At 44.5% G+C, this 24,920-nt stretch overlaps 2 protein-coding genes across 4 annotated transcripts in view; one reads left to right on the top strand and one right to left on the bottom strand.

Annotated features, from left to right (window-relative positions):
* PUS7 (pseudouridine synthase 7) overlaps positions 1 to 16,928 on the top strand; it is a 30,763-nt gene extending 13,835 nt beyond the window's left edge. For all 3 annotated transcript variants that reach the window (XM_079993667.1, XM_079993669.1, XM_079993668.1), the window contains 11 exons: positions 1,151 to 1,262; positions 3,519 to 3,596; positions 4,066 to 4,194; positions 6,829 to 6,954; positions 7,740 to 7,801; positions 9,031 to 9,191; positions 9,948 to 10,074; positions 10,870 to 10,971; positions 12,114 to 12,243; positions 13,467 to 13,558; positions 16,075 to 16,928. In XM_079993667.1, coding sequence (XP_079849793.1) covers positions 1,151 to 1,262; positions 3,519 to 3,596; positions 4,066 to 4,194; positions 6,829 to 6,954; positions 7,740 to 7,801; positions 9,031 to 9,191; positions 9,948 to 10,074; positions 10,870 to 10,971; positions 12,114 to 12,243; positions 13,467 to 13,558; positions 16,075 to 16,211 — 1,256 coding nt within the window. In that variant the 3' untranslated portion in view covers positions 16,212 to 16,928. The remainder of the gene's footprint in view (positions 1 to 1,150; positions 1,263 to 3,518; positions 3,597 to 4,065; positions 4,195 to 6,828; positions 6,955 to 7,739; positions 7,802 to 9,030; positions 9,192 to 9,947; positions 10,075 to 10,869; positions 10,972 to 12,113; positions 12,244 to 13,466; positions 13,559 to 16,074) is intronic.
* Positions 16,929 to 18,211: 1,283 nt separating this feature from the next.
* EFCAB10 (EF-hand calcium binding domain 10) lies at positions 18,212 to 24,275 on the bottom strand. The gene is made up of 4 exons (XM_079993752.1): positions 24,141 to 24,275; positions 21,735 to 21,899; positions 20,766 to 20,850; positions 18,212 to 18,417 (listed from the first exon to the last, which is right to left on the bottom strand). Exons 1-4 carry the CDS (start codon positions 24,235 to 24,237, stop codon positions 18,381 to 18,383), a joined length of 384 nt encoding a protein of 127 aa, XP_079849878.1. The 5' UTR covers positions 24,238 to 24,275; the 3' UTR covers positions 18,212 to 18,380.
* Positions 24,276 to 24,920: the final 645 nt, after the last annotated feature.

The raw sequence follows: 24,920 nt of genomic DNA, 5'->3' as shown, positions 1-24,920 counted from the left end.
GTGATTAATGTGAACCATGGTTTGCACGTTCTGACCATAGTTTCTGCCCAGTTTTGAACCATGGTGTAAATGTTCACCATATCTAACCATAGTTAAGGAGAGCAAACAATTCTTAAGCATTATGTCTTCTCAGAGCCTGTTTGAATGCAGTGATGTACCATAATTGATTGCAGTGGGAACAAGGTTTGTTCTTGGCTACAGATAGTGTTTAGCAAGGAGAGTGCTTAACCACGGTCCCAGGTTTGGATGACACGCTAAGCCTAACCTCGACTTAACTGGGTGCAGCTCAGAGTAATAAAGGCCAGGGAGGAGTGAAGCGGTTGCAAGCTCCTCCATGGGAGCCTTCACGATCCAGGTAGACCATAGGTTGGTTTACTGTGACATGGGAAGAAGACCATTGAGTTTGTTCACATGTACTACCAAACCATGGTTTAGCACTTTCGGGACAAGTCCTTTGCTTGCACAACGTTGTTTAATTAGGTTTGTCAAAAATGGAGTATGAGGAAGAGCACACTAGCCTCAGGCTTGGTAATACAACACTAAACTATGGTTTGGTATTAAGTGTGAACCAGCCGAGTGCGCTTTTGAAAACCACCCATGAGTCTTCATAAGGAAAATGCGATTTGAACTTCCTTGTTTTCAGTCCCAGTGCATTAGCCTCAGCATCACATTTGCAATGAATGAAATATTTGGCAAGAAGTGTAATCATTGCATTAATAATGTGTGACTTTGCCCTAAGACTATCCAATATAATATTTTTTTTGTTGGTGGGACCCCTGACATCTCCGCGTATGGGCAAGCTACGGTACGACAATCTTTTCAGGTGGCGACACTTTGTTTTGTGGGATGAATTATGTTGCATATCTTTGCAGTGTTCTGATGGACTCCTAAAAAAGTTGCCAAGAGGAATTTAGCATTGTCGAAGGAAGATGTAAGCCTGATATATTCCACCCCCACAAAGAATGGGTAAAGCACCAGCAAGTGTACAAATGATTTGCAGGGGGGGTGGGGAAGAGAGATTTACTCAAGACTTTCTTTTTGTCTGAATTACAAAAACCCACACAAAAAAACCCACAACAACCCTAAATGGAAAACAGTGAAAATGGCCATACTTTAATACTTTGTATGTTTTAACGTTTTGTCTTTAAAGATCCAAGAAAACATTCTTGGCCCAAATCTAGGGGAAGTTATTGCCACTTTGTCTTGTACAAAGAGAACAAGGACACTATGGATGCCATCAATGTGCTGTCGAGATTTTTAAGGTGAGTCAACCTTTTGACAAGAGGGGACAGTAAATCTGCAAGACTTGCTGTTTCTGATAGGTGGTAGAAATGTCATCCTTTGAGATGGTTGGTTTGAGGAACATTGCAGCATGTTGAAGGTAAAGCGGTTGCTTTTTAGTGGTCAGTTTGGGAAATAATGTGTAGCCCGCGTGTAACAATTTGTAATTTTTCATCATTGTGGAATCCCGAAGCGGTAAGACTCCATTACAAAAACGGGAAGGAGAGAGATAGAGAGAACCATGCATCCATGGGAACTACCGTATTTTTCGCCCTATAGGATGCACTTTTTCCCCTCCAAAAATGAAGGGGAAATGTGTGTGCGTCCTATGAGGCGAATGCAGGCTTCAGGAAGCTCTGCGCAACCCTTGGGAGACCGGCTCAAAGTCGCACCGGGCTCCGAAGGGTCGCACAGAGCTGCCTGCGCTCCTGGGGGTCGCTCAGCTCTGCGCGACCCTATGGAGCCCGGTGCGAAGTCACGTCGGTCTCCGAAGGGTCGCGCAGAGCTGCCTGCGCTCCTGGGGGTCGCTCAACTCTGCGCGACCCTACGGAGCCCGGCGGGACTTCGCGCCGGTCTCCGAAGGGTCGCGCAGAGCTGCCTGTGCTCCTGGGGGTCGCTCAGCTCTGCGCAACCCTTCGGAGCCTGGCGGGACTTCGCGCTGGGCTCCGAAGGGTTGCGCAGAGCTGCCTGCATTCTGAAGCCTGGGGCTTCACACAGCTCTCCGCAAGCCTGGGGAGACGGCGCGGCTCCCTAGGCTTGCGGATAGCAGGCTGTTCTGGGGGCTGGGGTCGAGGGAAGCTCGGGCTTCCCCCACGTCAGCCCTGCGCCTGGGGGGGGGAAATAATTTTTTTTCTTTATCCCCCCCCCCCATAAAAACTAGGTGCGTCCTATGGGGCGGTGCGTCTAATGGGGCGAAAAATACGGTATATGTTATTAAAAATAGTGTTTCGAACCCTCAGGGATAAATTCTCCCATTCAGTTTAAATCCTATGCATTGTAATAATCATAATTTTATTATTATACCCTGCCTATTTGGCTGGGTTTCCCCAGCCACTCTGGGCGGCTCCCAACAGAATATTAAAAACACAATAAAATATCAAACATTTAAAACTTCCCTAAACAGAGCTGCCTTCAGATGTCATCTAAAAGTCAGATAGTTGTTTATTTCCTTGACATCTGATGGGAGGGCGCCACCACCGAGAAGGCCCTCTGCCTGGTTCCCTGTAACCTCACTTCTTGCCCTGAGGGAACTGCCAGAAGGCCCTCAGAGCTGGACCTCAGTGTCCAGTCTTGTGTGTGTTCAAATACTTCTTTCCAAATTCAGTCTTTACATCAGCTTGGGCACAGTGCACATTGCTTTTGTCCTGCCAAGCTGACAACTTCTAAGACTAACTGTGGTGGCACATAATAGAAGGAAAAGGTTGGCTTTCACTTGTGCACTCTGGCTCCTAATTGCGGGTAACCGTGGTGAGACAGAGACGTGTGTTTTTCGCCTAGACTGTCGGAAGTTCTTTCCCTGAATTTTTGTTCTGCTTTGTACTGAACTTCAAGAGAAGCAGCCTCGGCATAGGTGCAGGGTAGAAATAAATAAAAAGTTTGCACTTGGCATCGGCTCGCAAGTTAATCAAGTGGTGGCAAACAGAAATCCTTACGGATTGTTTTTATTTGGGGGAGTTTTTTGGGGGGTAAATGACTCTTAACTGGATCAGATTGTTGTTATGTCTCTTGAGTTTCTCTCCTGTGCATGATTATGGATCAAATCAGCAATGGGGAATCTCAGATGAGGAGGCCAGATGTGGTCCCCATGGCTTCTATGACCCTCGAGACTCATGCAAGCCTTGCCCCCTCCCCAGGCCACCGTCTCTTCCGAGACCAGGCCTCCGTGGGTCGTGCTCTGCCCTTGCGCAAGTCCTGTTACAGGGTGGAATATGTCCTTTAATTGTAACAGTGCTTTGCACTTGCCTGGATGAAAAGGAGTGTGTGTTTGTAGAAAGCACTGACATTTTTGCAGGGCTGGAAGGTAGCCTCATGTACAGAGGTAGGAGTCACATCTGTTACACCACCAACTTTGTCCACCTGCTGACATGCAGCCCCTTTCAAGGTCGCCCTAGCGGGAACCTGGCCCTCAAACTTATTTAAACGAAACACTGTTGGCAAGCAATGATAATAACTTCTACGCTTCTTTCCTCTGCCTGTTTTGCTAGTGCTGAACATTTTTCTTTCTCATTTTTTTATAGAGTTAAGCCAAACATATTTTCATACATGGGGACGAAAGACAAAAGGGCTATTACAGTTCAAGAGATTGCTGTTCTTAGGTAAGTAGAAGCAGGGCGGTGTTTAAATGTTACCTGGCTTGCTGACAGAAATATTGGGATATTATTATTATTATTATTAATTTGTATACTGCCCTATACCCATAGATCTCAAGGCAGTTCACAAAATAAAATCACAATATAAAAATAATCTTTGTGCAAGATGGAAATAATTGATTTTATAAAAGTGTTGTGGCATTCAGTAAATACCCAAGGCATTTGTATCAGTCATCCCCCAATTCTGCAGAGTAAGTGGCTGCAGTTAGATTTGAAAACCCTCAGTTTTAAACTGGGGGCATGAATGTTAAAAAGATGTAATGAACGGGCTGCTGGAATCACGGTTTCAGAAATAGATTTCAGAAATACAGTTTGTACCTGTGCTTCAGTCACTGTACAGTAACTCCAAAATCAATTATCCTGTGTGGAGACCCCATTTCTTGTGAAATCTTTCCCTCTCTGTCTCCATGTTTAGAATCACTGCACAAAGGCTGGCTCACTTAAATAATTGCTTGATGAATTTCAAGCTTGGAAACTTCAGTTACAAGAACCACCCGCTAAAGCTGGGAGAATTGCAAGGAAATCATTTCACAGTAGTTCTCAGGTAAAAGTTCCGTTTTCCAAGGCTGCTTAGTGCTTTATGTTAAATCCCAGTGTGTTGTGTGAAAGATATGATAATCACAGTTGACTTGGTGTTCTATATATTTTTTTTCTGTTGGAGAGATAGAAAATCCATTCATCTAAGAGTGGGGGCTGTATTAAAGAGACTTCTGGACTTCACAATCATCAACAAAAATGTGTCCAGCTTTGTTTTTCTTACCCAGGGTTATAGCCAAGATAAAACAAAGGGAGGTGATTGGTCTGGTAGCATCAATGTTAGGAATATCCCAGATTTGAACATGGTGGGTTAGATCCAGATTAAATTTGTTGCACTTGACCCACTGGGTTCTATTCAGTGCTGCATGAGCAGCGTTCCACTTGCACAGCATAACTTTCCCTTTCTCTCCTTTGCCTGTGTGCCCCCCAAAATCTGATCCAGCGTCCCCCACCCCCTGGAGGGTATTCAGGGGGCTGCAGAGGAAAGGAAGGTAAAATTTCATTGCAAAAGCTGAAGTATGTTACATAAGTGGGATCTAAGCGATATATTTCAGTGGAACCTAAATTGTTACTAATGGGACTTAAGTGTGTCTAATTTACCCTGCACACGATGCTTTCTTTTTAATACTTTTTTTTAAATCTTTTTTGCACAGCCTGGTTTTTCTTTATCATGCCTTTTTCTTCTGGATGCAGCTCTGCCTTAACAGCTGCGAGGGCAGCGTTTGCATGCCTGTGCACAATTGCTCTGCAGTTGTGGAATCTGGAACTTTGCCCAGGGTTTGGCTGCTTGACAATCTTAAGCAATTCAGGGAGCAGTCATAACAATGACACCAGGTTAAGTTGGTATAAAGTCTTCTTCTTTGGCAATCCCTCTAGCCGAGTAAGATTATCATCCATAAACATGGTTTTAACAATGAGTCCGTAAGTGACTGTGGAGGCCAATTCTGGACCCATGCGTCCTTCCACAGTGGGGACATTGGTTTCCGGGCGGGAGTTGATCATGGTGTGGATTTGCCAAGCGTGCCTTCCTCTTAGCACATTTCTCCCTTGCGTCCTGAGTTTGAGAGTCTTCAAAGCCCATGACACCTTTGGTAAAGGCTGTTCTCCAACTGGAGCACTCGCAGGCCAGTGTTTCCCAGTTGTCGGTGTTTATACTACATTTTTTAAGATTCGCCTTGAGACAGTCTTTAAACCTCTTTTGTTGACCACCAGCATTACGCTTTCCATTTTAAAGTTTGGAATAGAGTACAGTCATACCTCAGGTTAAATATGCTTCAGGTTGAGCGCTTTTGGGTTGCTCTCCATGGCAACCTGGAAGTAACGGAACGTGTTACTTTCGGGTTTCGCCGCTCGCGCATGCACAGTCAAAATGACGTCATGTGCAGAAGCGGCAAGTCGCGACACGCGCATGCGCGGGTTACGTTCGCTTCAGGGTGCGAACGGGGATCCGGAACAGATCCTGTTCATATCCAGAGGTACCACTGTAGTTGCTTTGGAAGACGATAATGAGGCATCTGCACAACATGGCCAGTCAAATGAAGTTGACGTTGAAGAATTATTGCTTCAGCACTGGTGATCTTTGCTTCTTCCAGTACACTGATATTAGTTCGAGGAGGAGAAGGGCAGAGAGGCGAGGAAAATGCAACATGGCCCAGCAGCTGCGGCGGCGGCGGGGCTGTGAGGAGGGGCTGCCTGGCGCGCCCTCTGTGGTCCTGACGCGCGGGGACCGCTGAGAACTGCTGCCTGCCGGACACCTTCAGCCCGGATGCGCGCACAGCTCGTCGGTTCCGCGAGACATGGGGCTCTGCTACAGCCTGCGCCCGAGGCTATTTGGCGACTCCGGAGGCGGCGAGCGCCCTCCCCAGATGTTGCGCCCGGTGCAGCCGGCCCCCCCTGCAACCCCCACGCTACGCCACTGTTTGCAGATACAGTGGTGCCTCGCAAGACGAAAAGAATCCGTTCTGCGAGTCTCTTCGTCTTGCGGTTTTTTCGTCTTGTGAAGCAAGCCCATTAGCGGCTTAGCGCTATTAGCGGATCAGCTGATAAGCGGCTTAGCAGATCAGCTGATAAGCGGCTTAGCGGATCAGCCGATAAGCGGCTTAGCGGATCAGCCGATAAGCAGCTTAGCGGATCAGCAGATAAGCGGCTTAGCGTATCAGCCGATAAGCGGCTTAGCGGATCAGCTGATAAGCGGCTTAGCGGATCAGCTGTTAAGCGGCTTAGCGGATCAGCTGATAAGCGGCTTAGCGGCTTAGACAAAGGGGGGGGAGGGAAAAAAACCCGCAGGAACTCGCAAGACATTTTTGTCTTGCGAAGCAAGCCCATAGGAAATTCGTTTTGCGAAGCACCTCCAAAACAGAAAACCCTTTCGTCTAGCGGGTTTTCCGTCTTGCGAGGCATTCGTCTTGCGGGGCACCACTGTAAACTTGATTTTTCTTCCTTGCTCCTGTTGACTCAGGGCTGTAAACCTAAACACTCAATGGAGAAGCAAGAGTTGAACTGAGTGGGATTGACCTCTGAATACGTCTGTGCATAGGATTGTGCTGTACACGTGCCAATTCATCGTGACTTTTATCTTTGCGTTCTAACGCACGGTGTGTGCCTATGTACTTTCTCCTAAAATAGTTCTTTCTTTTATCAGAAATATAACCGGGACCGATGATCAAGTTCAACATGCCATGCAGTCTCTCAGGGAAATTGGATTTGTCAACTACTATGGTATGCAAAGATTTGGAACCACAGCTGTCCCTACATATCAAGTTGGAAGGTGAGCTCCTTTTATTGGCATATATGTGGCACCTTAAAGCAGCTGGGAGCCCAGTGAGTAGGAATTTTGGGCCTGACTGATACGGATTCAGACCCCAGATCACCTGTCGCCTTGCTAATTGGCCGGGAATGGGCTGCTATTTCTAAGCTTTAGCCCCTTCTCAGTAATAAAAAATAAAATAAAATCACAAATCTCCTGGTCCATATGATTATGGGAAGGATTGCATAATACAGTGGTGCATCGCAAGACGAAAAGAATCCGTTCCGCGAGTCTCTTCATCTTGCGGTTTTTTCGTCTTGCGAAGCAAGCCCGTTAGCGCATTAGCGCTATTAGCGTCTTAGCGGATCAGCTGATAAGCGGCTTAGCGGATCAGCTGATAAGCGGCTTAGCAGCTTAGAAAAAGGGGGGGAAGGGGAAAAAACCCGCAGGAACTCGCAAGACATTTTCGTCTTGCGAAGCAAGCCCATAGGAAATTTGTTTTGCGAAGCACCTCCAAAACGGAAAACCCTTTCGTCTAGCGGGTTTTCCGTCTTGTGAGGCATTCGTCTTGCGGGGCACCACTGTACTATGTTTAAAATTTTGGCTGCTGAATGCACACTGTAAAAAGTTTTCATTTTATCCGAATTGCATGTTTTTCCATTGAAATCTTTAGTAGAACCAAGACTGCAGCCCAACCCACTTGTTTGCTGGTTCAAGTGATTCTGTATTTTGCCTTGGCAGACTCATAGGATTTCTCTCCCTTGCTGGCAATGCAATATTAACCAGATGTTCTTCTATGTTTTTAGAGCTATACTACAGAATAACTGGAATGAAGTCATCGATTTAATCCTAAAACCACGTCCTGGAGGCAAGTAATTTTTTTTTAGCCATTTTGGACTCAATTTCATTCAACAGTGGTTTTACATACTCAAAGGAGCACTTCTATATAGTTTGCCTGTTTATGTTTTGAAAGCAAGTGATTATATTAATAAAAATATCGGTAAACAGCTACAGTGGTACCTTGGCTTACAAACACTTCGGGTTACAGACTCCGCTAACCCGGAACTCGTACCTTGGGTTAAGAACTTTATCTCAGGATGAGAACAGAAATCGTGCGGCGGCAGCAGGAGGCCCCATTAGCTAAAGTGGTACCTCAGGTTAAGAACGCTTTCAGGTTAAGAACGGACCTCCAGAACTAATTAACTTTGTAACCAGAGGTACCACTGTATTCCTTTAAAAAAAATAATCAGAGTGGTTCACAGCAGTCATACATGAAACCATACAATTAAATCCATATAAAAATTTAAAATCAGAAATCTACTGAGAAGGATTCATTGCCAGCAAAAGCTTGGCAGCATAGAACAGTTTCCAACAGCAGCTTAAAGTTTAAAAGAAACAGCTGAATCTCTGCTTGCAGAGCATTCCACAGGACTGGGCCAATAATGGTAATGGCACATTTTCTCGTTGCTGTCAAATGAGCCAGTGTCCAACATATAGATCCTGATTCATTTCAAATTGTGTCCTGATTCTATAATGCTAAGTATCGTAAGCTGATGCTGTAGGATGGAACTTGATATTTAAATTCAGAAATGCCACACCCTGAAGCTTTAAAATGGGGAAACAAAAGGATATGTGGGTTGCAGGGTAGGGAATAGTTAAAACCCCAGCTAATAGCAGAAATTGAAGATGGAAATATAGGTGGCCCACCCCTGGAACATGAAGCTCTGGGGGAAATGGATTTTAAGGCCCAACATGCTGGTTTGTGGATTACATTGAGGGTCTAGTCAGACAACGTACTTTGCAAATGCACCCAGCAGATAGGTATTTGCTGAAATTCAGACTAACTTTGATGGGGCTAACCTCAAGGAAGTTGAGTAAGGTGTGCAATATAGCATGTTGCCATCTGTTCCAGATAGTTAACTGAAAATGCAGGATAGTTTTGAAACTGGCTGAGAAGGATTTTGTGTTATAGATACCATTGACTTAGGTTCTGTGCGGGCCTGTTTTTGAGCTGAACTCCTTTTAAAAATAAAAAGGAAACCCGCTCACATGGTTTGAAATTAAAGTCCTTCCCATTTATGCAAATGGTTGTTGCAGCTGAAAAGGGATACTTGGTAAAATGCCGAGAAGAGTGGGCAAAAACGAAAGACCCAGATGCGGCCCTCAAAAAATTGCCCGTGAAACGGTGTGTGGAGGGACAGCTGCTCCGGGGACTTTCAAAGTACGGACTGAAGAATATAGTCTCTGCATTTGGCATAGTAAGTTGAAGCGTTTGCTTGTTTTTGTAGACCGTCTCTGAGCATGTCTGAAAACAACTTGGGGGTGAAGTCAAATTTATGGTGAATGGTAAATGGCCTACTGGAGAAGAATTTTCCCCTCCCTTCCTCCTTCCTTCCATATTTTTCATTAGGGTTTATTAGTTCTGACTTGCCAAGCCAAAAGGATTTGTTTTTTAAAGATGTAAATTGAGCCAGGGGCTCCCTAGTTTTTTCAGGCGTGTATTTAAACCTTTAACAGCGCCGTCCTTACATATGTCTGCTCAGAATTGTGCCCATTGAGTCCATTGGATGGTGCTCTGGTCTAAACCACTGAGCCTCTTGGGCTTGCCATACAGAAGGTCAATGGTTCGAATCCGCGCGATGGGGTGAGCTGCTGTTGTTTTGTCCCAGCTCCTGCCAACCTAGCAGTTTGAAAGCACGCCAGTGCAAGTAGATTAATAGGTACAGCTGTGGCGGGAAGGTAAACGACGTTTCCATGCGCTCTGATTTCCGTCAGGGTGTTCTGTTGCGCCAGAAGCGGTTTAGTCATGCTGGCCACAGGACCCGGAAAGCTGTCTGTGGACAAATGCCGGCTCCCTCAGCCTGAAAGCGAGATGAGCACCGCAACCCCATAGTCGTCTTTGACTGGACTTAGCTGTCCAGGGGTCCTTTACCTTTACTTTACCTTACCTTACCCCAGGCATGCGCCTTACAAAATTAGCATCATGTTGATTAACACTTTTTCCTGGTCTGCAGATCCCAAGAAATAATCGTTTGATGTATATTCATAGCTATCAGAGTTATGTATGGAATAACATGGTGAGCCGCAGAATAGAAGAATATGGGCTTGTTGCTGTGCCAGGAGATCTTGTACTAAAAGGAGGTAAAATGTCAACATTGCTTGATGTCAGGACATGTGTGTATGTGGTGGCACATAGTCAGTAATACATTTTGGAATAGCTTCCTAGTATCTTCTTCCTTAAAACTAGAGATGATCACATACACCCTCTCGTTTATTTAGAATTAGGCTTGGCAGACCAAACTTTTAAAGTGTTAAGTGGAGCAAGTTTTTTTTTAAAATGCCCAATTCTGGATTATGCTCTTGGTTATATCATTGGAAGTTCGATGGGATCTGAAAGTCCTTTGAGCCCCTCTCCCTTCCCACTCTGGAGGCGGCAGCGAGCTCTTGCTCCCAGTCGTTGCTCCCAGTTGGATTCTGGTATCCTGTGGTGTACTACATTTCTCAGGTTACCTGAGCACTGGAACATGGTTGTTTGGAAGTCCCCTGTGTTGACAGGGAAGAGGGCTTTGGCAGTAACGAGATACTGCCATCACTGCCTAAGTTAAGTAGGAGAAGAAAGAGGTTCGGTGGGGGAGGTCTTCAGAGGGCAGAGGCACAGATTTCAGAGAGGGAGGACCTGGTGATCCGACTCGGCAACACTAGGTCTTAGATTTGCCAGTAATTTGTCAGTGTATGTACCAGTGACAGTCTGGTGCCTTCCATTGTGTACAGTTTTGTGCTACCCAGGCTGCCTAATTCTGTTTGAAGCTGTATGTCCTCTTTGCTTTGTTCCTTGTTAAGGAGCTCATAAAGATACACTATCTAGAAAAAGATTTCTCATTAGGAAGTCTGGTTGAGATGACCTGGAAATTACTTGAAACATCCTCTTGCTTTTAGGTACAGCTGTTTATATCGAAGAATCAGATGTTGACAGTTACACCATCCATGATGTTGTGATGCCTTTGCCTGGTTTCGATGTTATCTATCCAAAGCACAAAAGTGAGAATTCTATTTAAAGTCAAAAGTGGATGATATGTGCATAATCAGGTTTGCTATGCTGGCAGATAAGTGCTGGGGATGAGTGTGTACGTGTGTCTGTACAAATGTAACTAAATGGGTTTTGTATCTGATTTCAATAAGCACAGATTAAATAGGTACACTGAAATCAGCTGGCTTCATTGATTTCAATGGATTTACTAATGTGACTAACATTTGATGTATAAATATTGCTGTATATTAATGGAGAATTCGGAGTATTTTCTGTATTTGGATCAGCGGTAATTTACCGTATTTTTCGCTCTATAAGACGCACCAGACCACAAGACGCACCTAGTTTTTGGAGGAGGAAAACAAGAAAAAAAATATTCTGAATCTCAGAAGCCAGAACAGCAAGAGGGATCGCTGCGCAGTGAAAGCAGCAATCCCTCTTGCTGTTCCTGGCTTCTGGGATAGCTGTGCAGCCTGCATTCGCTCCATAAGATGCACACACATTTCCCCTTACTTTTTAGGAGGGAAAAAGTGAGTCTTATAGAGCAAAAATACGGTAGTTGTAACCATATTTTAAAGGAAGATCATTCAGTCATTAACTAGTGTTCTCCAAACAATAGGATCAGGCATTAACAAAGTGCAGCTAGCAGGAGAAATAGAAAAGTTTTTTTTAAAGAAACATTCATCAGCTTGTATGCTAAAGGGAGAAGGAAGGAAAAAGAAACAGTTTGTTGGAGGCAAATAGTCTAGCAGCATCCAGATTTAGGGCATGTGCAGTCATTACTTCATTCCTCTATCCCCAGCTGGTACACATTGCGTGACTGGAAGCATGTTAATAGATATTTTTAATAGGAATGGAGGCACATCTAACTAATAGGGGCTTATATGATCATGGGCTTTGCTGCCACCCTAGTTCTGTTTAGGATGATTGCCTGCTTACCGAAATGGCTTGAAAGTAGGTTTTTATATCTCAGGACCAGGGATTTCCTACAAATAATTCCTTATTAAATAGAGCTTTAAGGAACAAAGACTATGCTTTTGGGCCGCGTTTCAGCATTACAGGTCAGAATTGCATGAGATGCAAAAAGGGAAACTTACAATGCATTTGCCCTGAATTCCATGATGCCATTCATTCATATGTCCTTTTACGGCAGTTGGGAAAGCCTACGAGGAAATATTAGCTGCTGACAATCTCGACATCAGTAACATGAAGCACAAAATTCGAGACTATTCCTTATCTGGAGCCTACAGAAAGATCATCATCCGACCTCAGGATGTGAGCTGGTAAGTAAATAGCACACAGTTTAGTAGCCAGAGGAGCAGATGGATGACAAGCCTAACAACTGCTACTAGAAATATGATTTTATTGCTTCCAGAGTGTACTAGTTACTTGAGGATCTCAAGTGGAATAGGGCTACTGCGTTCATGTCCTGCTTTTGGACACCCCAATGATCATGGAATATTGGACTAGATCGGTCTTTGGACTGATTCAGCAGGTCGTTTTTACGTTCTGAACCATGTGTTTACTGATGTGTGCTTGGTGATGGTTGTGCTGCTTATCTCAAAGAGCAGCATGTAGCCACAAGTCTATAGTGCTGCTGCTCCTCAGTTAAAAAGATAAAAGTTTCATGTTTAAAGGGGAGTCACATATGTATGTAACAAAGGTAACGTTTAGTGTTTAACCTTCGTTAGGAAGAAATCCCAAGTCCTCTGCAGAGCTACTTGAATACAGTGGTGCCCCGCAAGACGAATGCCTCGCAAGACGGAAAACTTGCTAGACGAAAGAGTTTTCCGTTTTGGAGGTGCTTCGCAAAACAAATTTCCTATGGGCTTGCTTCGCAAGACGAAAATGTCTTGCAAGTTCCTGCGGGGTTTTTTCCCTCCCCCCCCCTTTTTCTAAGCCGATAAGCCGCTAAAAGCCGCTAAACCGCTAATAGCGCTAATCCGCTAAGCTGTCAATGGGCTTGCTTCGCAAGACGAAAAAACCGCTAGACGAAGAGACTCGCGGAACGGATTCTTTTCGTCTTGCGAGGCACCACTGTAAATCCCATTGGTTTCAGAAGGAACCGAGTAGGCGTGGAAAGTATTGCAGTGTTTAAGCCAACAGGCTTTGCACTGAAAACAGGTTGCCATCTTCAAGCCCGGGTGTGGGGAACCATTTCTACCAAGTATAAAACAGTCTCCTAGAATAATGATGCAATGAGGAATTTCTAATACAGTGGTAACTCTGGCTGCGAACGGGATCTGTTCCGGAGGCCCGTTCGCAACCTGAAAAGAAGGCAACCTGCGTGCGCGCAGGTCACGATTTGCCACTTCTGCACATGTGCAGGACATCATTTTGCGCGTCTGCACATGCGCGAGTGGCAAAACCCGGAAGTAAGCCTTTCCGGTACTTCTGGGTCGCCGCAGAAAACGCTCAACCTGAAGCAAATGTAACGAGGTATGACTGTACAGGTATATGATTCTTATTGTTGGGCACATTTTAAATCTCTCTCTCTTTTTTAAAGGGAGCTAGTTGTGTATGATGACCCTAAGATTCCATTATTTAATACGGACTTAGATAAACTGGAAGGAAAACCACCTGCAGTTCTTGCAACAGGTAATATTTTTTCAATTGTGCCATATATGATTATTCAGCCATGCATGTCCCTTTTTTTTAACAACAACAACAACAACAACAACTTTTATCTGTATCCTGCCCTCCCTGGCCGAGACTGGGCTCAGGGCAGCGGACATCAAATATATAACATTGGTATAAAATCAAACAATAATTAAATTACCTCCTAAAAACAAGTCAGGATCAAATTAAAATCTAATTAGATGGCTTTCCGCAGAATTAGGGTTGGGAACAGTAAATGTTCATCAGGCCCAACTGATGCTCACAGAATCTAACTTCTTAATACAATGGTGTGTTTTTTTTAAAAAAATAAAATGTTGGGCTGAAAGCTTTAAAAAGTATGTTTCTTCCCCAAAATTAGATATTGGGCTAATAGACAGAGTTAAAACAGCTTACCAGGAACACTGGTACTTTTGCTGTAGAGATAAACATGAGCTGGCCTCTTTGAAGGGATGTGAGATACTGCTGATGGAGGCAAAGTTGCTGCCAAAACAAATCTCCCATTTGAGGGACAAATTGAAGAGAGACCTCAATACTTGGTCACCTCACCCTCTTTTGCAATAGTTGCTCGAGGATATCAGATGCCTCTTGGCAAAAATCTGGTTGCCAGTCTAAAGACAAAAGGTAAAAAACATGGAGCAAGCTCTTTCAGGGGCAACTGGACTTGCTAGCAGACTGGTTTTGTTGAGTTGATCCTTCACTACTACCTTAGAGATGTTGTTGGATTACAAGTTGCTGCCTGCATGTGACTTATTTAGTCACTTACTACAAAAAAAAGTTTCCAAGCAACTTACTAACAGGATAAAAGCCAAAAAGGCTTTCTTCATTATCACACAGCAAAAAATATATTTCTGCACACATGCATGTGACAAATGTACAACTTTGGAAAAAGTTGTGCTTTTGCAAACAACTCCAAAAATCCAAATCCATTTCCCCCCAAATTTACTAAGTACAGTGGTACCTCAGGTTAAGTACTTAATTCGTTCTGGAGGTCCGTTCTTAACCTGAAGCACCACTTTAGCTAATGGGGCCTCCTGCTGCACCGCGCCGCCAGAGCCCAATTTCTGTTCTTATCCTGAAGCAAAGTTATTAACCTGAAGCACTGTTTCTGGGTTAGCGGAGTGTGTAACCTGAAGCGTATGTAACCTGAAGTGTATGTAATCCGAGGTACCACTGTACTGTAAAAACCAAGATACAGGTAGGTAGCCGTATTGGTCTGCCGTAGTCGAAACAAAATAAAAAGATAAAATTCTCTATGGCAGCTTGTCTCAACCTTGGGTCCCCAAATGTTGTTGGACTACAAGTCCCATCATCCCTAGCTATAGTAGGACCAGTGGTTGGGGACGATGGGACTTGTAGTCCAACAACATTTGGGGACCCAAGGTTGAGACAAGCTGCCATAGAGAATTTTATCTTTTTTACTATAAAGGATGTGTGTGTACTCCTGTAACAACACTGCCTAGGGAACACCCATTATTTCTCCCTCGCTCTGTACATTCCCACGCAGGAGATCAGATTCCGAATTCCTGCAGATCAGTATTTCTCCCAGCCTACATCTTGTGGCTTGATTTGCTGGGTATAATTCTGGCCTTTTAAACCAGCTTATGGTTAGGAGGATTTAACAAGAGTGATTGTGACCCTTTGACCGAAAAGGGTTAGCCACCCTGGCTTAAAGGGATCCGTCATTGTGACTTCAAATCTGTAAAGCAGGTTGAGAGATCCCATGGGAAGGAAGTGGCAGCCCACCTGAGTTGCATGTTTAACATGAAGATCTTGGGAGTGATGTAAACTGAGCGTTTGGAAGCAATGTGTCTCTGAATAACAGCTGCTGGAAACAACAGGAGGAGAGAACACTCTCTTGCTCATGTGCTGCTTCCAGGTTTTCCACAAGCATCTGAGAACAAGATGCTGAATAGATGGGCCATTGGCTTAATCAAACAAGCTCTTCTGAAGTTATTACCATATTTTTCGCACCATAGGGCACACCGGACCATAGGGTGCACCCAGTTTTTAGGGGGGGGGGAAATCAAGGAAAAAAATATTTTTCCCAGCCCCAAAGAGCAGCGTACAGGCTGCACACAACCTCTCCCTGCCAGAGAGGTTGCGCGCAGCTATGGAAGAAGGCAAGGCAGCGAGCGGGATGGATCCCGCTCGCTGTTTTGGCTTCCCCTTTAGCCCCGTGCAGCCTCTCCTTGCCGGGAGACGCTGCGCAGGGCTAAAGAATCCATAGCCCCGTGCAGCCTCTCCCTGCCGGAGGGGTTGCGTGCGGCTATGGCACAAGCCTGCATTCGCTCCATAGGACACACACACATTTCCCCTCAATTTTTGGAGGGGAAAAACTGTGTCCAATAGAGCGAAAAATACGGTACATCAAACTTAACACTGGTTGATATTTTGCTCCTTTGGGGGATGAAGTTATTTGTTTGGCAAACTCTAGGCCTGTTTGATAACCCGTGGTTTTTTTCTTCTTCTCCTAAACATTAATTTACTTATGACAGAAGGCAAATACAAAGCTTTGAAGATGGACTTCTCTCTCCCCCCATCAACTTATGCTACAATGGCCATTCGAGAAGTGCTAAAAATGGACACAAGCATAAAAAACCAGACACAGTTAAACACAATATGGCTACGCTGAAGATCCTTAGCAGTGATTGGATAAAAGTTTTAACATGAAACTGGTTTCGTATTTACTAGTTCTATCCAGGCAATTTCTAATTAAAATTGTATTTTTGTATTAGCTTGAGGTATATAATTTCAAATTCATTGTAAAATGGTGTTTATAAAAATGTAACTTTTGTTTTTAAATAATCTGAGCAAATACGGTGCTTGAGCTGTCTGCACAGTGCAATTTTGCCGGCGTAGAAGAACATGGATGGCTTTGCTAGTATTTTCAGGTCTGCAGAAAGCGTTTCTAAAATGTTTTCTCCCAATACAGTAGTAAACATGGCTTCATGAGTCTGGTACAGATGAAAACTGATTGCAGGGATGTGTAACACTGCAGTTCAGAAATCTAATTAGAATAGGGTACTGATGAATGCATATTTATTTGAGCTGTAGTTCATTAAACTTTTGTGTTGGTTTTTCACAACCTATTTCAGTTTCTGCTATGGGTAAAGAAGTGAGCGAACTATGTCAGAGTTTGTACCCTCAACAAACAAGGTTTAGCTCTAACATTTATGGTTTGTCTGTTGCTGGCAATGGATGAACTAGGAAAATCTCTATCCTGGCATGACAGGATTAAATAGCCATTCTTAATTGGACAGCTATGATGTTGTACTCTCATTTTATTTCTAACACTCAACAAAAATATGTTTTCTACAGCTTGGTTTATTAAAGAGTGTACTGAAACCTCTTCCCCCTTTTGTTCTTGTGCCCCTAATTTCTACCAATATTATTTATGTCTTTACAGGCAACTCCCCTTTCCATGGCAGTTGTGTTCCGGGTAATTTTGCGCTTGTGTGAAATTGCGTATAATCAGAACGCCCATTGAAAAAGCCTAACATCCCACTCTGCCCCTGCCGCGATCCGCCCCTTTTTGTGACATTTTTGAGTCACTTCCTGGTTTGGCATGATGCGTGTGTGTGCGGTTGCGCACATATCGGACATGCCTAAAATGGTTGCTGCCTGCATGTGACTTATTTAGTCACTTACTACAAAAAAAATTTCCAAGCAACTTACTAACAGGATAAAAGCCAAAAAGGCTTTCTTCATTATCACACAGCAAAAAAATGTATTTCTGCACACATGCATGTGACAAATGTACAACTTTGGAAAAAGTTGTGCTTTTGCAAACAACTCCACAAATCCAAATCCATTTACTAAGTACAGTGGTACCTCAGGTTAAGTACTTAATTCGTTCTGGAGGTCCGTTCTTAACCTGAAATTGTTCTTAACCTGAAGCACCACTTTAGCTAATGGGGCCTCCTGCTGCTGCCGCGCTGCCAGAGCCCAATTGCTGTTCTTATCTTGAAGCAAAGTTCTTAACCTGAAGCACTGTTTCTGGGTTAGCGGAGTGTGTAACCTGAAGCGTATGTAACCTGAAGCGTATGTAATCCGAGGTACCACTGTACTGTAAAAACCAAGATACAGGTAGGTAGCCGTATTGGTCTGCTGTAGTCGAAACAAAATGAGAAAATTCCTTCCAGTAGCACCTTAGAGACCAACTAAGTTTGTTATTGGTATGAGCTTTCGTGTGCATGCTCACTTCTTCAGATACCTTCAGGTCACCTTAGTTGATCTCTAAGGTGCTACTGGAAGGAATTTTCTCATTTTGTAAAAACCACGGTTTCTGTTTTTAAAATGGAAAAAGGCAAACTGTGAAAAATGTTTGCCCCATGCCTAGTCTCTAAACAGGCAAGGGGCAATCATTTTTCATCCTGTTCCTTTTTGTTCAAGCTAGAGCAACTTCACAATGTGGCAAGGAAATGTGTAATTCTTTTCCTTCTGGTTTAGAAATGGCCCATAAGAGCGACACTCATAATCCACTTATTAATCTACATAATATACCTTGCATCTTGTAGGTAGTGAGAGGTAAATATAAACAATAGGTATCATGAAGCCTTCATTAAGGAGAGAGTTTGGGGCAATAAATATTTATAAAGCCTCGCCCCAGTGCAGTAAAGGAACTAAAACTGCTTAATTTTGGCTATAATGAGCCCAGTATTTATTTGACAAGCCAAATTCCAGAATTGCTATAGTGTTGGTGCAGTTGTTATTACACCAGGAAAAGTCAACTATAATGGAAATACTAGTTTCTCAAAAGTAAAATATGAAGTCAAGCAGCTTTAGATCAGAACACTGAAGATTAAAATGCTTCCCACATTTCAGCAAATTTTTTCATCCTGTGGGAAAACAAAAAGCAACAATTAGAATGTATAATGTGCATATCATTCACTGTTCACAATATACAGTATGAGGCTGAGCAGCATATCTTAATTACAATTAACACAGAAATTTCCTACATGTATTTTTTTTACTCAACATCATGCTAAATCTGTTCTGAATTGTGGTCATTTTATTTTGAATACCGAATGTTCTTCAAAGAATCTTTCCTCTGCATTTGTTAATGCCACTTATTTCTATCACACCTCACACTTTCTGAATTTTTCCACAGTAAACATGGCAAGTTTTCTTCAAAGTTAATCGCCTTCAAATGCCATAAATTTCAATGGGAGAGATTTGAGCATTCATTAAGTCTCACTGAAAATAAATGCAACTTAATGCTAACTGGCTAGTTTGTTCCCAAAAGGTGTAGCAGGGAAATTCCAAACGTTGTAGTTGGCATCCGTCTTGTCTTGAGACAATGGAGTATGCCTCCTGGGGTGAAGTCATACCTCTGTGTTAGCAGCACCGAAGTGACCTCCCTGGGGCGCAAGCCTGAGCAGTGTGTATGGAGGTTCCGAGCTGCCCACAGGATAACACCTTGCTCATGTGGTCCAAAGGAAACAAGTTATTGCTGGAAGGAGGTGTACAAGACACCATCCAACTGCCTTAGGGACTCCACTCTGGATTTGTGTAGGGTTTGCTCCTTGGCCTTTTCTTCTCCCACAAGATATCCCACAAAGCATTAGAGGTTTAGGATCAGTTTTCCTGCACCTAGATAGGCTAACTTCCCAGGCTGACAAGCCCTGTTTACTGACCCCTGCTCCACAGTATGTGCAGAAACCGCCTTCTAAACCGTTGGACCCACTATTGGTCTTGTCCTCTCAATCTGCCAGAGTCTGTCTCCACATGCAGAGTAAGTCGCTAACTCATAGGAAACGATGCCTTATGAGGAACGGCTAAGGGAGCTGGGCATGTTTAGCCTGGAGAAGAGGAGGTTAAGGGGTGATATGATAGCCATGTTCAAATATATAAAAGGATGTCACATAGAGGAGGGAGAAAGGTTGTTTTCTGCTGCTCCAGAGAAGCGGACACGGAGCAATGGTTCCAAACCACAAGAAAGAAGATTCCACCTAAACATTAGGAAGAACTTCCTGACAGTAAGAGCTGTTCGACAGTGGAATTTGCTGCCAAGGAGTGTGGTGGAGTCTCCTTCTTTGGAGGTCTTTAAGCAGAGGCTTGACAACCATATGTCAGGAGTGCTCTGATGGTGTTTCCTGCTTGGCAGGGGGTTGGACTCGATGGCCCTTGTGGTCTCTTCCAACTCTATGATTCTATGATTCTATAGTCTACCCTTACCTTGCTTAGCTGTTTTTGGGGTGTGGCAGCTGTTGCATGCAGACAGCTTCTAGGAGCTGCAGATAAGAGCTGAGTGCAGTGTGGGGACCAAAGGTGGACAAAGCACCTCAGAGGTACTACTCCTCCCCTAACACTCCACACACCCCAAGTCCATACATATTCCAATAATAATCTTGGAGGAAGGGCTAACTGGATATTCTAAAAATGTTGACCTACCCAGAGAAAAACAGCAAGATTGGCAGAGTAGTATTACCGTATTTTTCGTCCTATAGGGCGCACCAGCCCATAGGACGCACCTCGTTTTTTGGGGGGGTGGGGGAACGAATAAAAAAAATTTATTTCCCCCCCCCCAGCCGCGGCTGCCGCCCCACGCCTTGTGCACAACTGCAACTGCCCGAAGCACGGAGCACTCTCCGGAGGGCTTCCTGTGCTTCGGGCGATAGGCTGCCGCCCAAGCCTCGGGCGCGCAAGGCTTGCGGACACTTGCCGGGGCTGCAGGCTGCTGCCCGCAAGCCTTGTGAGCCCGCGGGAACTCCCACTGTGCTTGCAAGGCTTGCGGATAGCTTCCTGAAGCCTGGAGAGCAAGAGGGATCAGTGCGCACCGATGCCTCTCGCTCTCCAGGCTTCAGCGAAAGCCTACATTCGCCCCATAGGACGCACACACATTTCCCCTTCATTTCTGGAGGGGAAAAAGTGCGTCCTATAGGGCAAAAAATACGGTAGTTGCCAATGGTTCCAAAGTCTACAAGCACTAACTGATTAAACATCCGAGCACAAGAAGATTGAACTTCTTACCATTATAAAGCTTTGATCTCTTGGCGTACATCCATTAGATTTTATACGTTTAAGCCCTATTCAAACATTACAGACATTTGGAAGTGGGACAGATGCACGAGGATGGTAAATGTAGGGAAACAATTCAGATCCATATTGGTCAATCTAGCCCAGTATGGCAGGGGGAAAAAAATTAAAAAATTAAGCAGTTGTGCAACATTCAAGTTCAACTTACACTTTTCCCCTGAACTCCTCTGCTGTCATAATGTCAGTTTCATTATAAATTTCATCCTGGATACTTAATCCCAAAGATTCAAGTGCTAAAATAGGGGAGAGGAAATGAAAGATGCTTAGAGAAATGGCTCCTGAAGCATACACAACTCTTATAGTCAGTGCATTCTTTTCCATCTTCAGTTCTGCTTAGACCTTAACTAATCAGATGTGGATGGGACAAAAACTTCAACCCAGCAAGAAACCTGTACATCCACGTATCCTCCACTACCACTGCATAAATTCATGAGAATCACATTATAGTGGATTTATCTAAATGAAGGTGATCTTATGAACCCTCCATTAGATGGAAGGCTGAATGAGGTCAAATCATAGATTAGGCAGATCTGACATTCAAACACATATAGCACAGCATAATTTGCACGCTGTTATCTCCATATAGCAAAGAGATACCCCTATCTTCTCATATCCAGTCTCTAAAAACAAGGCAGGGTTTGTGATGGGTGGGTGAGAAAGGAGAGATGGCTGTTGAAGAAGAACCCAGTACGCTTTACTGTACTGAGTTGTTTTTTTTACAGAGCATTGCTCCCAAATGTTACTTGTTTCCTTTTTTCAACATCAGGAACAACTAACAAACTGTAGAAATTTACTTAATATAAATCTAAAGGATTTGTTGTTTTACTCACTAAATTTCTGGAAAGATTAGGCTGAGAATAATCTTGAAGCTGTTTTTCTCATGCCTAAACTTGCCACATGTGGCCATAATAACCTACAGCAGGGGTGGCGATCTACTCACAGAGTTAAAAACTTGCAGTGATCTGCCCCCTTTTGGGGGGGTTCAGGAGGAAGGACCCATTTTGGGGGGGGTGCATGGGGAGCAAAGGTGTTATCTACCACAATCTACCTGTTGGACATGCCTGACCTACAGTATATGAAATGAGATGTTCATTAAAAAAAATTAAGGGCCGCTAACCTCCTTTGTACTGTGGTATGGTTATGTAACCTTGGCCTGCAACGTCTAGCATTTCAAACATTGCGTCCACGTTTGACTCGTCCATAAGATAAGGAAAGTCTGTAGAAGTAATTTTTGCATACTTTATCTTTTCCAGTGTCTTTATCAAAAACTCTCTTGGTCTGTCTGTAAGATAAAAACACACATATGTTCCCACTTCAACGTGTTCTGGTAGATACTCTCACTATTAGTTTTCTAGGCATTGTGCAAAGGATAAAAAAAGATGCAGGCCTTATCTTCAGACTTTCAGACTAGGATACAAAAAGAAACAGGTATGGGGTTGGAAGAGGAAAACAAGGAAATGCAGGTACCAAAGCTTGCTGGTTACATAATATCTAGGCTGAATGGCCACTAGGTAGTTCTGGAAGAGGAGAACCCAAATGACAATTTGTCATAGCCAAACTGTTGTTGGGAATGTTTCTACTATTGTTCAGAGGCAGCTAAGCGTCATTGGTTCATTAAGTTGCACTTTTCCTGGGAACTGAAGCACTTACGGTATTTAATCATAATTGACAATGGTTTTCATGACCATGCCGTGGGTTGGGAGAAACAAACTATGATTCCATGTTTGGAGGCACGGAAAAAGCCAAGCATCACGAGCAAGGTGAGAGAGGCAACTAGGCAGTGTGCGCTAGCAAACTGCTTGTTCACGGTAAGCTATTTAACCGCGGATGCCGGCAATGACAAAGTTCCACTTGTGAAAGAGGGTTTTCCTATCACCTTCTGTAGTATCACTGAAGTTTCTTCTGACACAGTTCTGTCTTCACAGGAAATATGCATGAGCTCTCATCTACAAGTCCTTGCCCCTAAAACACTTGTCAGCCCATGAACATTGTGAGGGGCTTGGCAACCAGGCCTCAATTCCACATGTTCTCTGCACTTTAACCCTCCCTACTAGCTTCTCCAAGGGACGCAGGTGGCGCTGTGGGTAAAAGCCTCAGCGCCTAGGGCTTACCGATCGAAAGGTCGGCGGTTCGAATCCCTGCGGCGGGGTGCGCTCCCGTCGTTCGGTCCCAGCGCCTGCCAACCTAGCAGTTCGAAAGCACCCTCGGGTGCAAGTAGATAAATAGGGACCGCTTACTAGCGGGAAGGTAAACGGCATTTCCGTGTGCGGCTCTGGCTCTGGCTCTGGCCAGAGCAGCGATGTCACGCTGGCCACGTGACCCGGAAGTGTCTCCGGACAGCGCTGGCCCCTGGCCTCTTAAGTGAGATGGGCGCACAACCCCAGAGTCTGGCAAGACTGGCCCGTACGGGCAGGGGTACCTTTACCTTTACCTTTACTAGCTTCTCCACCAACTACGCGCTGCTGGGGTAGAGGACTGAACTGGCACCCCCGCCACACATCCTCACATACAGACCCTCCCCACCAGGGAAAAATGGGTGAGCGAAGATCTTCATTGGGAACAAGCAGGGAAGAAAGACTTAACATCCAGGATCTGCTGCCTGAGTGGATCCTGCCCCTGAGGCAGTCGCCTCACCTTGCCTTATTGGCGGGCCGGCCCTGTTCTTACATTTTCACCTGTGACAAAAATATCAGTGTCACATGGCAGTCAGGACCAAGTGAGCTGTGGCAGTTGGAGGTAGGAAGGAGCACCCAATTTGGAGCAGCACAGATGGGTCCCCTACACAGGGTGCCAAGCCAAGAGGGGAGTAAATATTATTAACAACACCAAACAAACAAACAAACAACAAATAACAACAACAATAAACCTATATTTATATGGGCACCTAAGAAGAAGATCTATTTAAAAGCAACTGTACCAAAAGGAATTATTGTGTATAATGATTCTTTGGGTGGGTGGGTCAAATACTGTCCATAGCTGTCAACGTTTCCCTTTTTTTAAGGTGTTATGCACTGAGTCGAATAGGATCCAAACTGCAGCAGTCTGATTGGTCCTAGAACAATAGGATCCAAAAGGCAGCAGCCTGATTGGTCCTAGAACAATAGGATCCAAAAGGCAGCAGCCTGATTGGTCCTAGAACAATGCAGCAGTATGATTGGTTGGCAGGAACCACCCAATCATGCTCCAGATAGAAGTGAATCCACAACCTGATTGGCTTACAGTAGAATTCCGGAATTAGCCAATCATGTGCAGCCCATTGTGTAAATAATGTATATAAAGCAGATACTTTGAGGGGACTTTCATTCATTCCTCCTCACCACTATGAGCTGAATAAAGAGCATGAAATCACTTATATTTCTTAAGGGAAATTCCCTTATTTCGAATAGGATTCCTCGCAAGAAAAGGGGAAAGTTGACAGCTCTGAATCCTGTCCTCCCTCCAGGCACCATATTTAAATACCTCCATATTTTCCATATTTACAAGAGGTTTGGTGTCTGGCATGGCCAGGGTGAGAGGGGCTTACCTGGCCGGTGGTAGAGCAGCAAGGCGCTCAGGTTGTGCAAAAGCTCCGGGATTTTGTGCTGCGCCAGGTAAGCGCGACCCTCCGCTTCGCGGTCCATCGCCGTTGCTAGGAGACCGGAGGGAACGCTCCCGCGGGGGGAGGAGAAGGGGCGGGTCACGTGACGAAAGGGCTTGGCGGGTCACGTGACTCTCCATAAGGAGAGAGTCCTGAAGTCCCGTTTATTTTAGTAGCGCGAATACCGTCCATTTATTTCACCATTTATTTTAGCTTACTTTTAGAGGAAGCAGCAGTGGGGGAGAAAATCGGAGTTAAGCCTCTCCCTGAAGCGGAGACTCTCCTCCCTCTGCCTTTTGCTGAATTTGGGAAGCAACCTCCGCGGCAGCAGAAGAGCCCCCTCGATCCAGTAACATGGAAGCCCCAGGGGGGGAGAAAACTAAAACCTGCTGCCCCGCCGCACCGCAATCTCTGCTCGTGTTTTATGATGCACAGTAAAGACCAGGGTGGGATGATAATAATAATAATAATAATAATAATAATAATTTTGCGTTTTCTCAGGGCTTCCCTACCCTTGCGGCTCCTTTCCCACTCAGCTGTCATGAGGGAGGTGAAGGCATTGCGAAGAGGCTCACATGGTTGGGAGGATGAAGTGGGGAAGAGAAGCATGGACACCGCTTTGAGATCCCTGGAAGAAAAAAGTGGCATAGAAATGTTATAAATAAAATAAAAGATATGGGAAGAATGAGCTCGAGTGGGCGGTTTAAAAAGACCCAAAATCGGACC

Source organism: Podarcis cretensis (genome assembly GCF_951804945.1).
Source record: "Podarcis cretensis genome assembly, chromosome: 10".
Taxonomy (NCBI): domain Eukaryota; kingdom Metazoa; phylum Chordata; class Lepidosauria; order Squamata; family Lacertidae; genus Podarcis; species Podarcis cretensis.
This window is presented reverse-complemented; position numbering and strand designations above follow the sequence as displayed.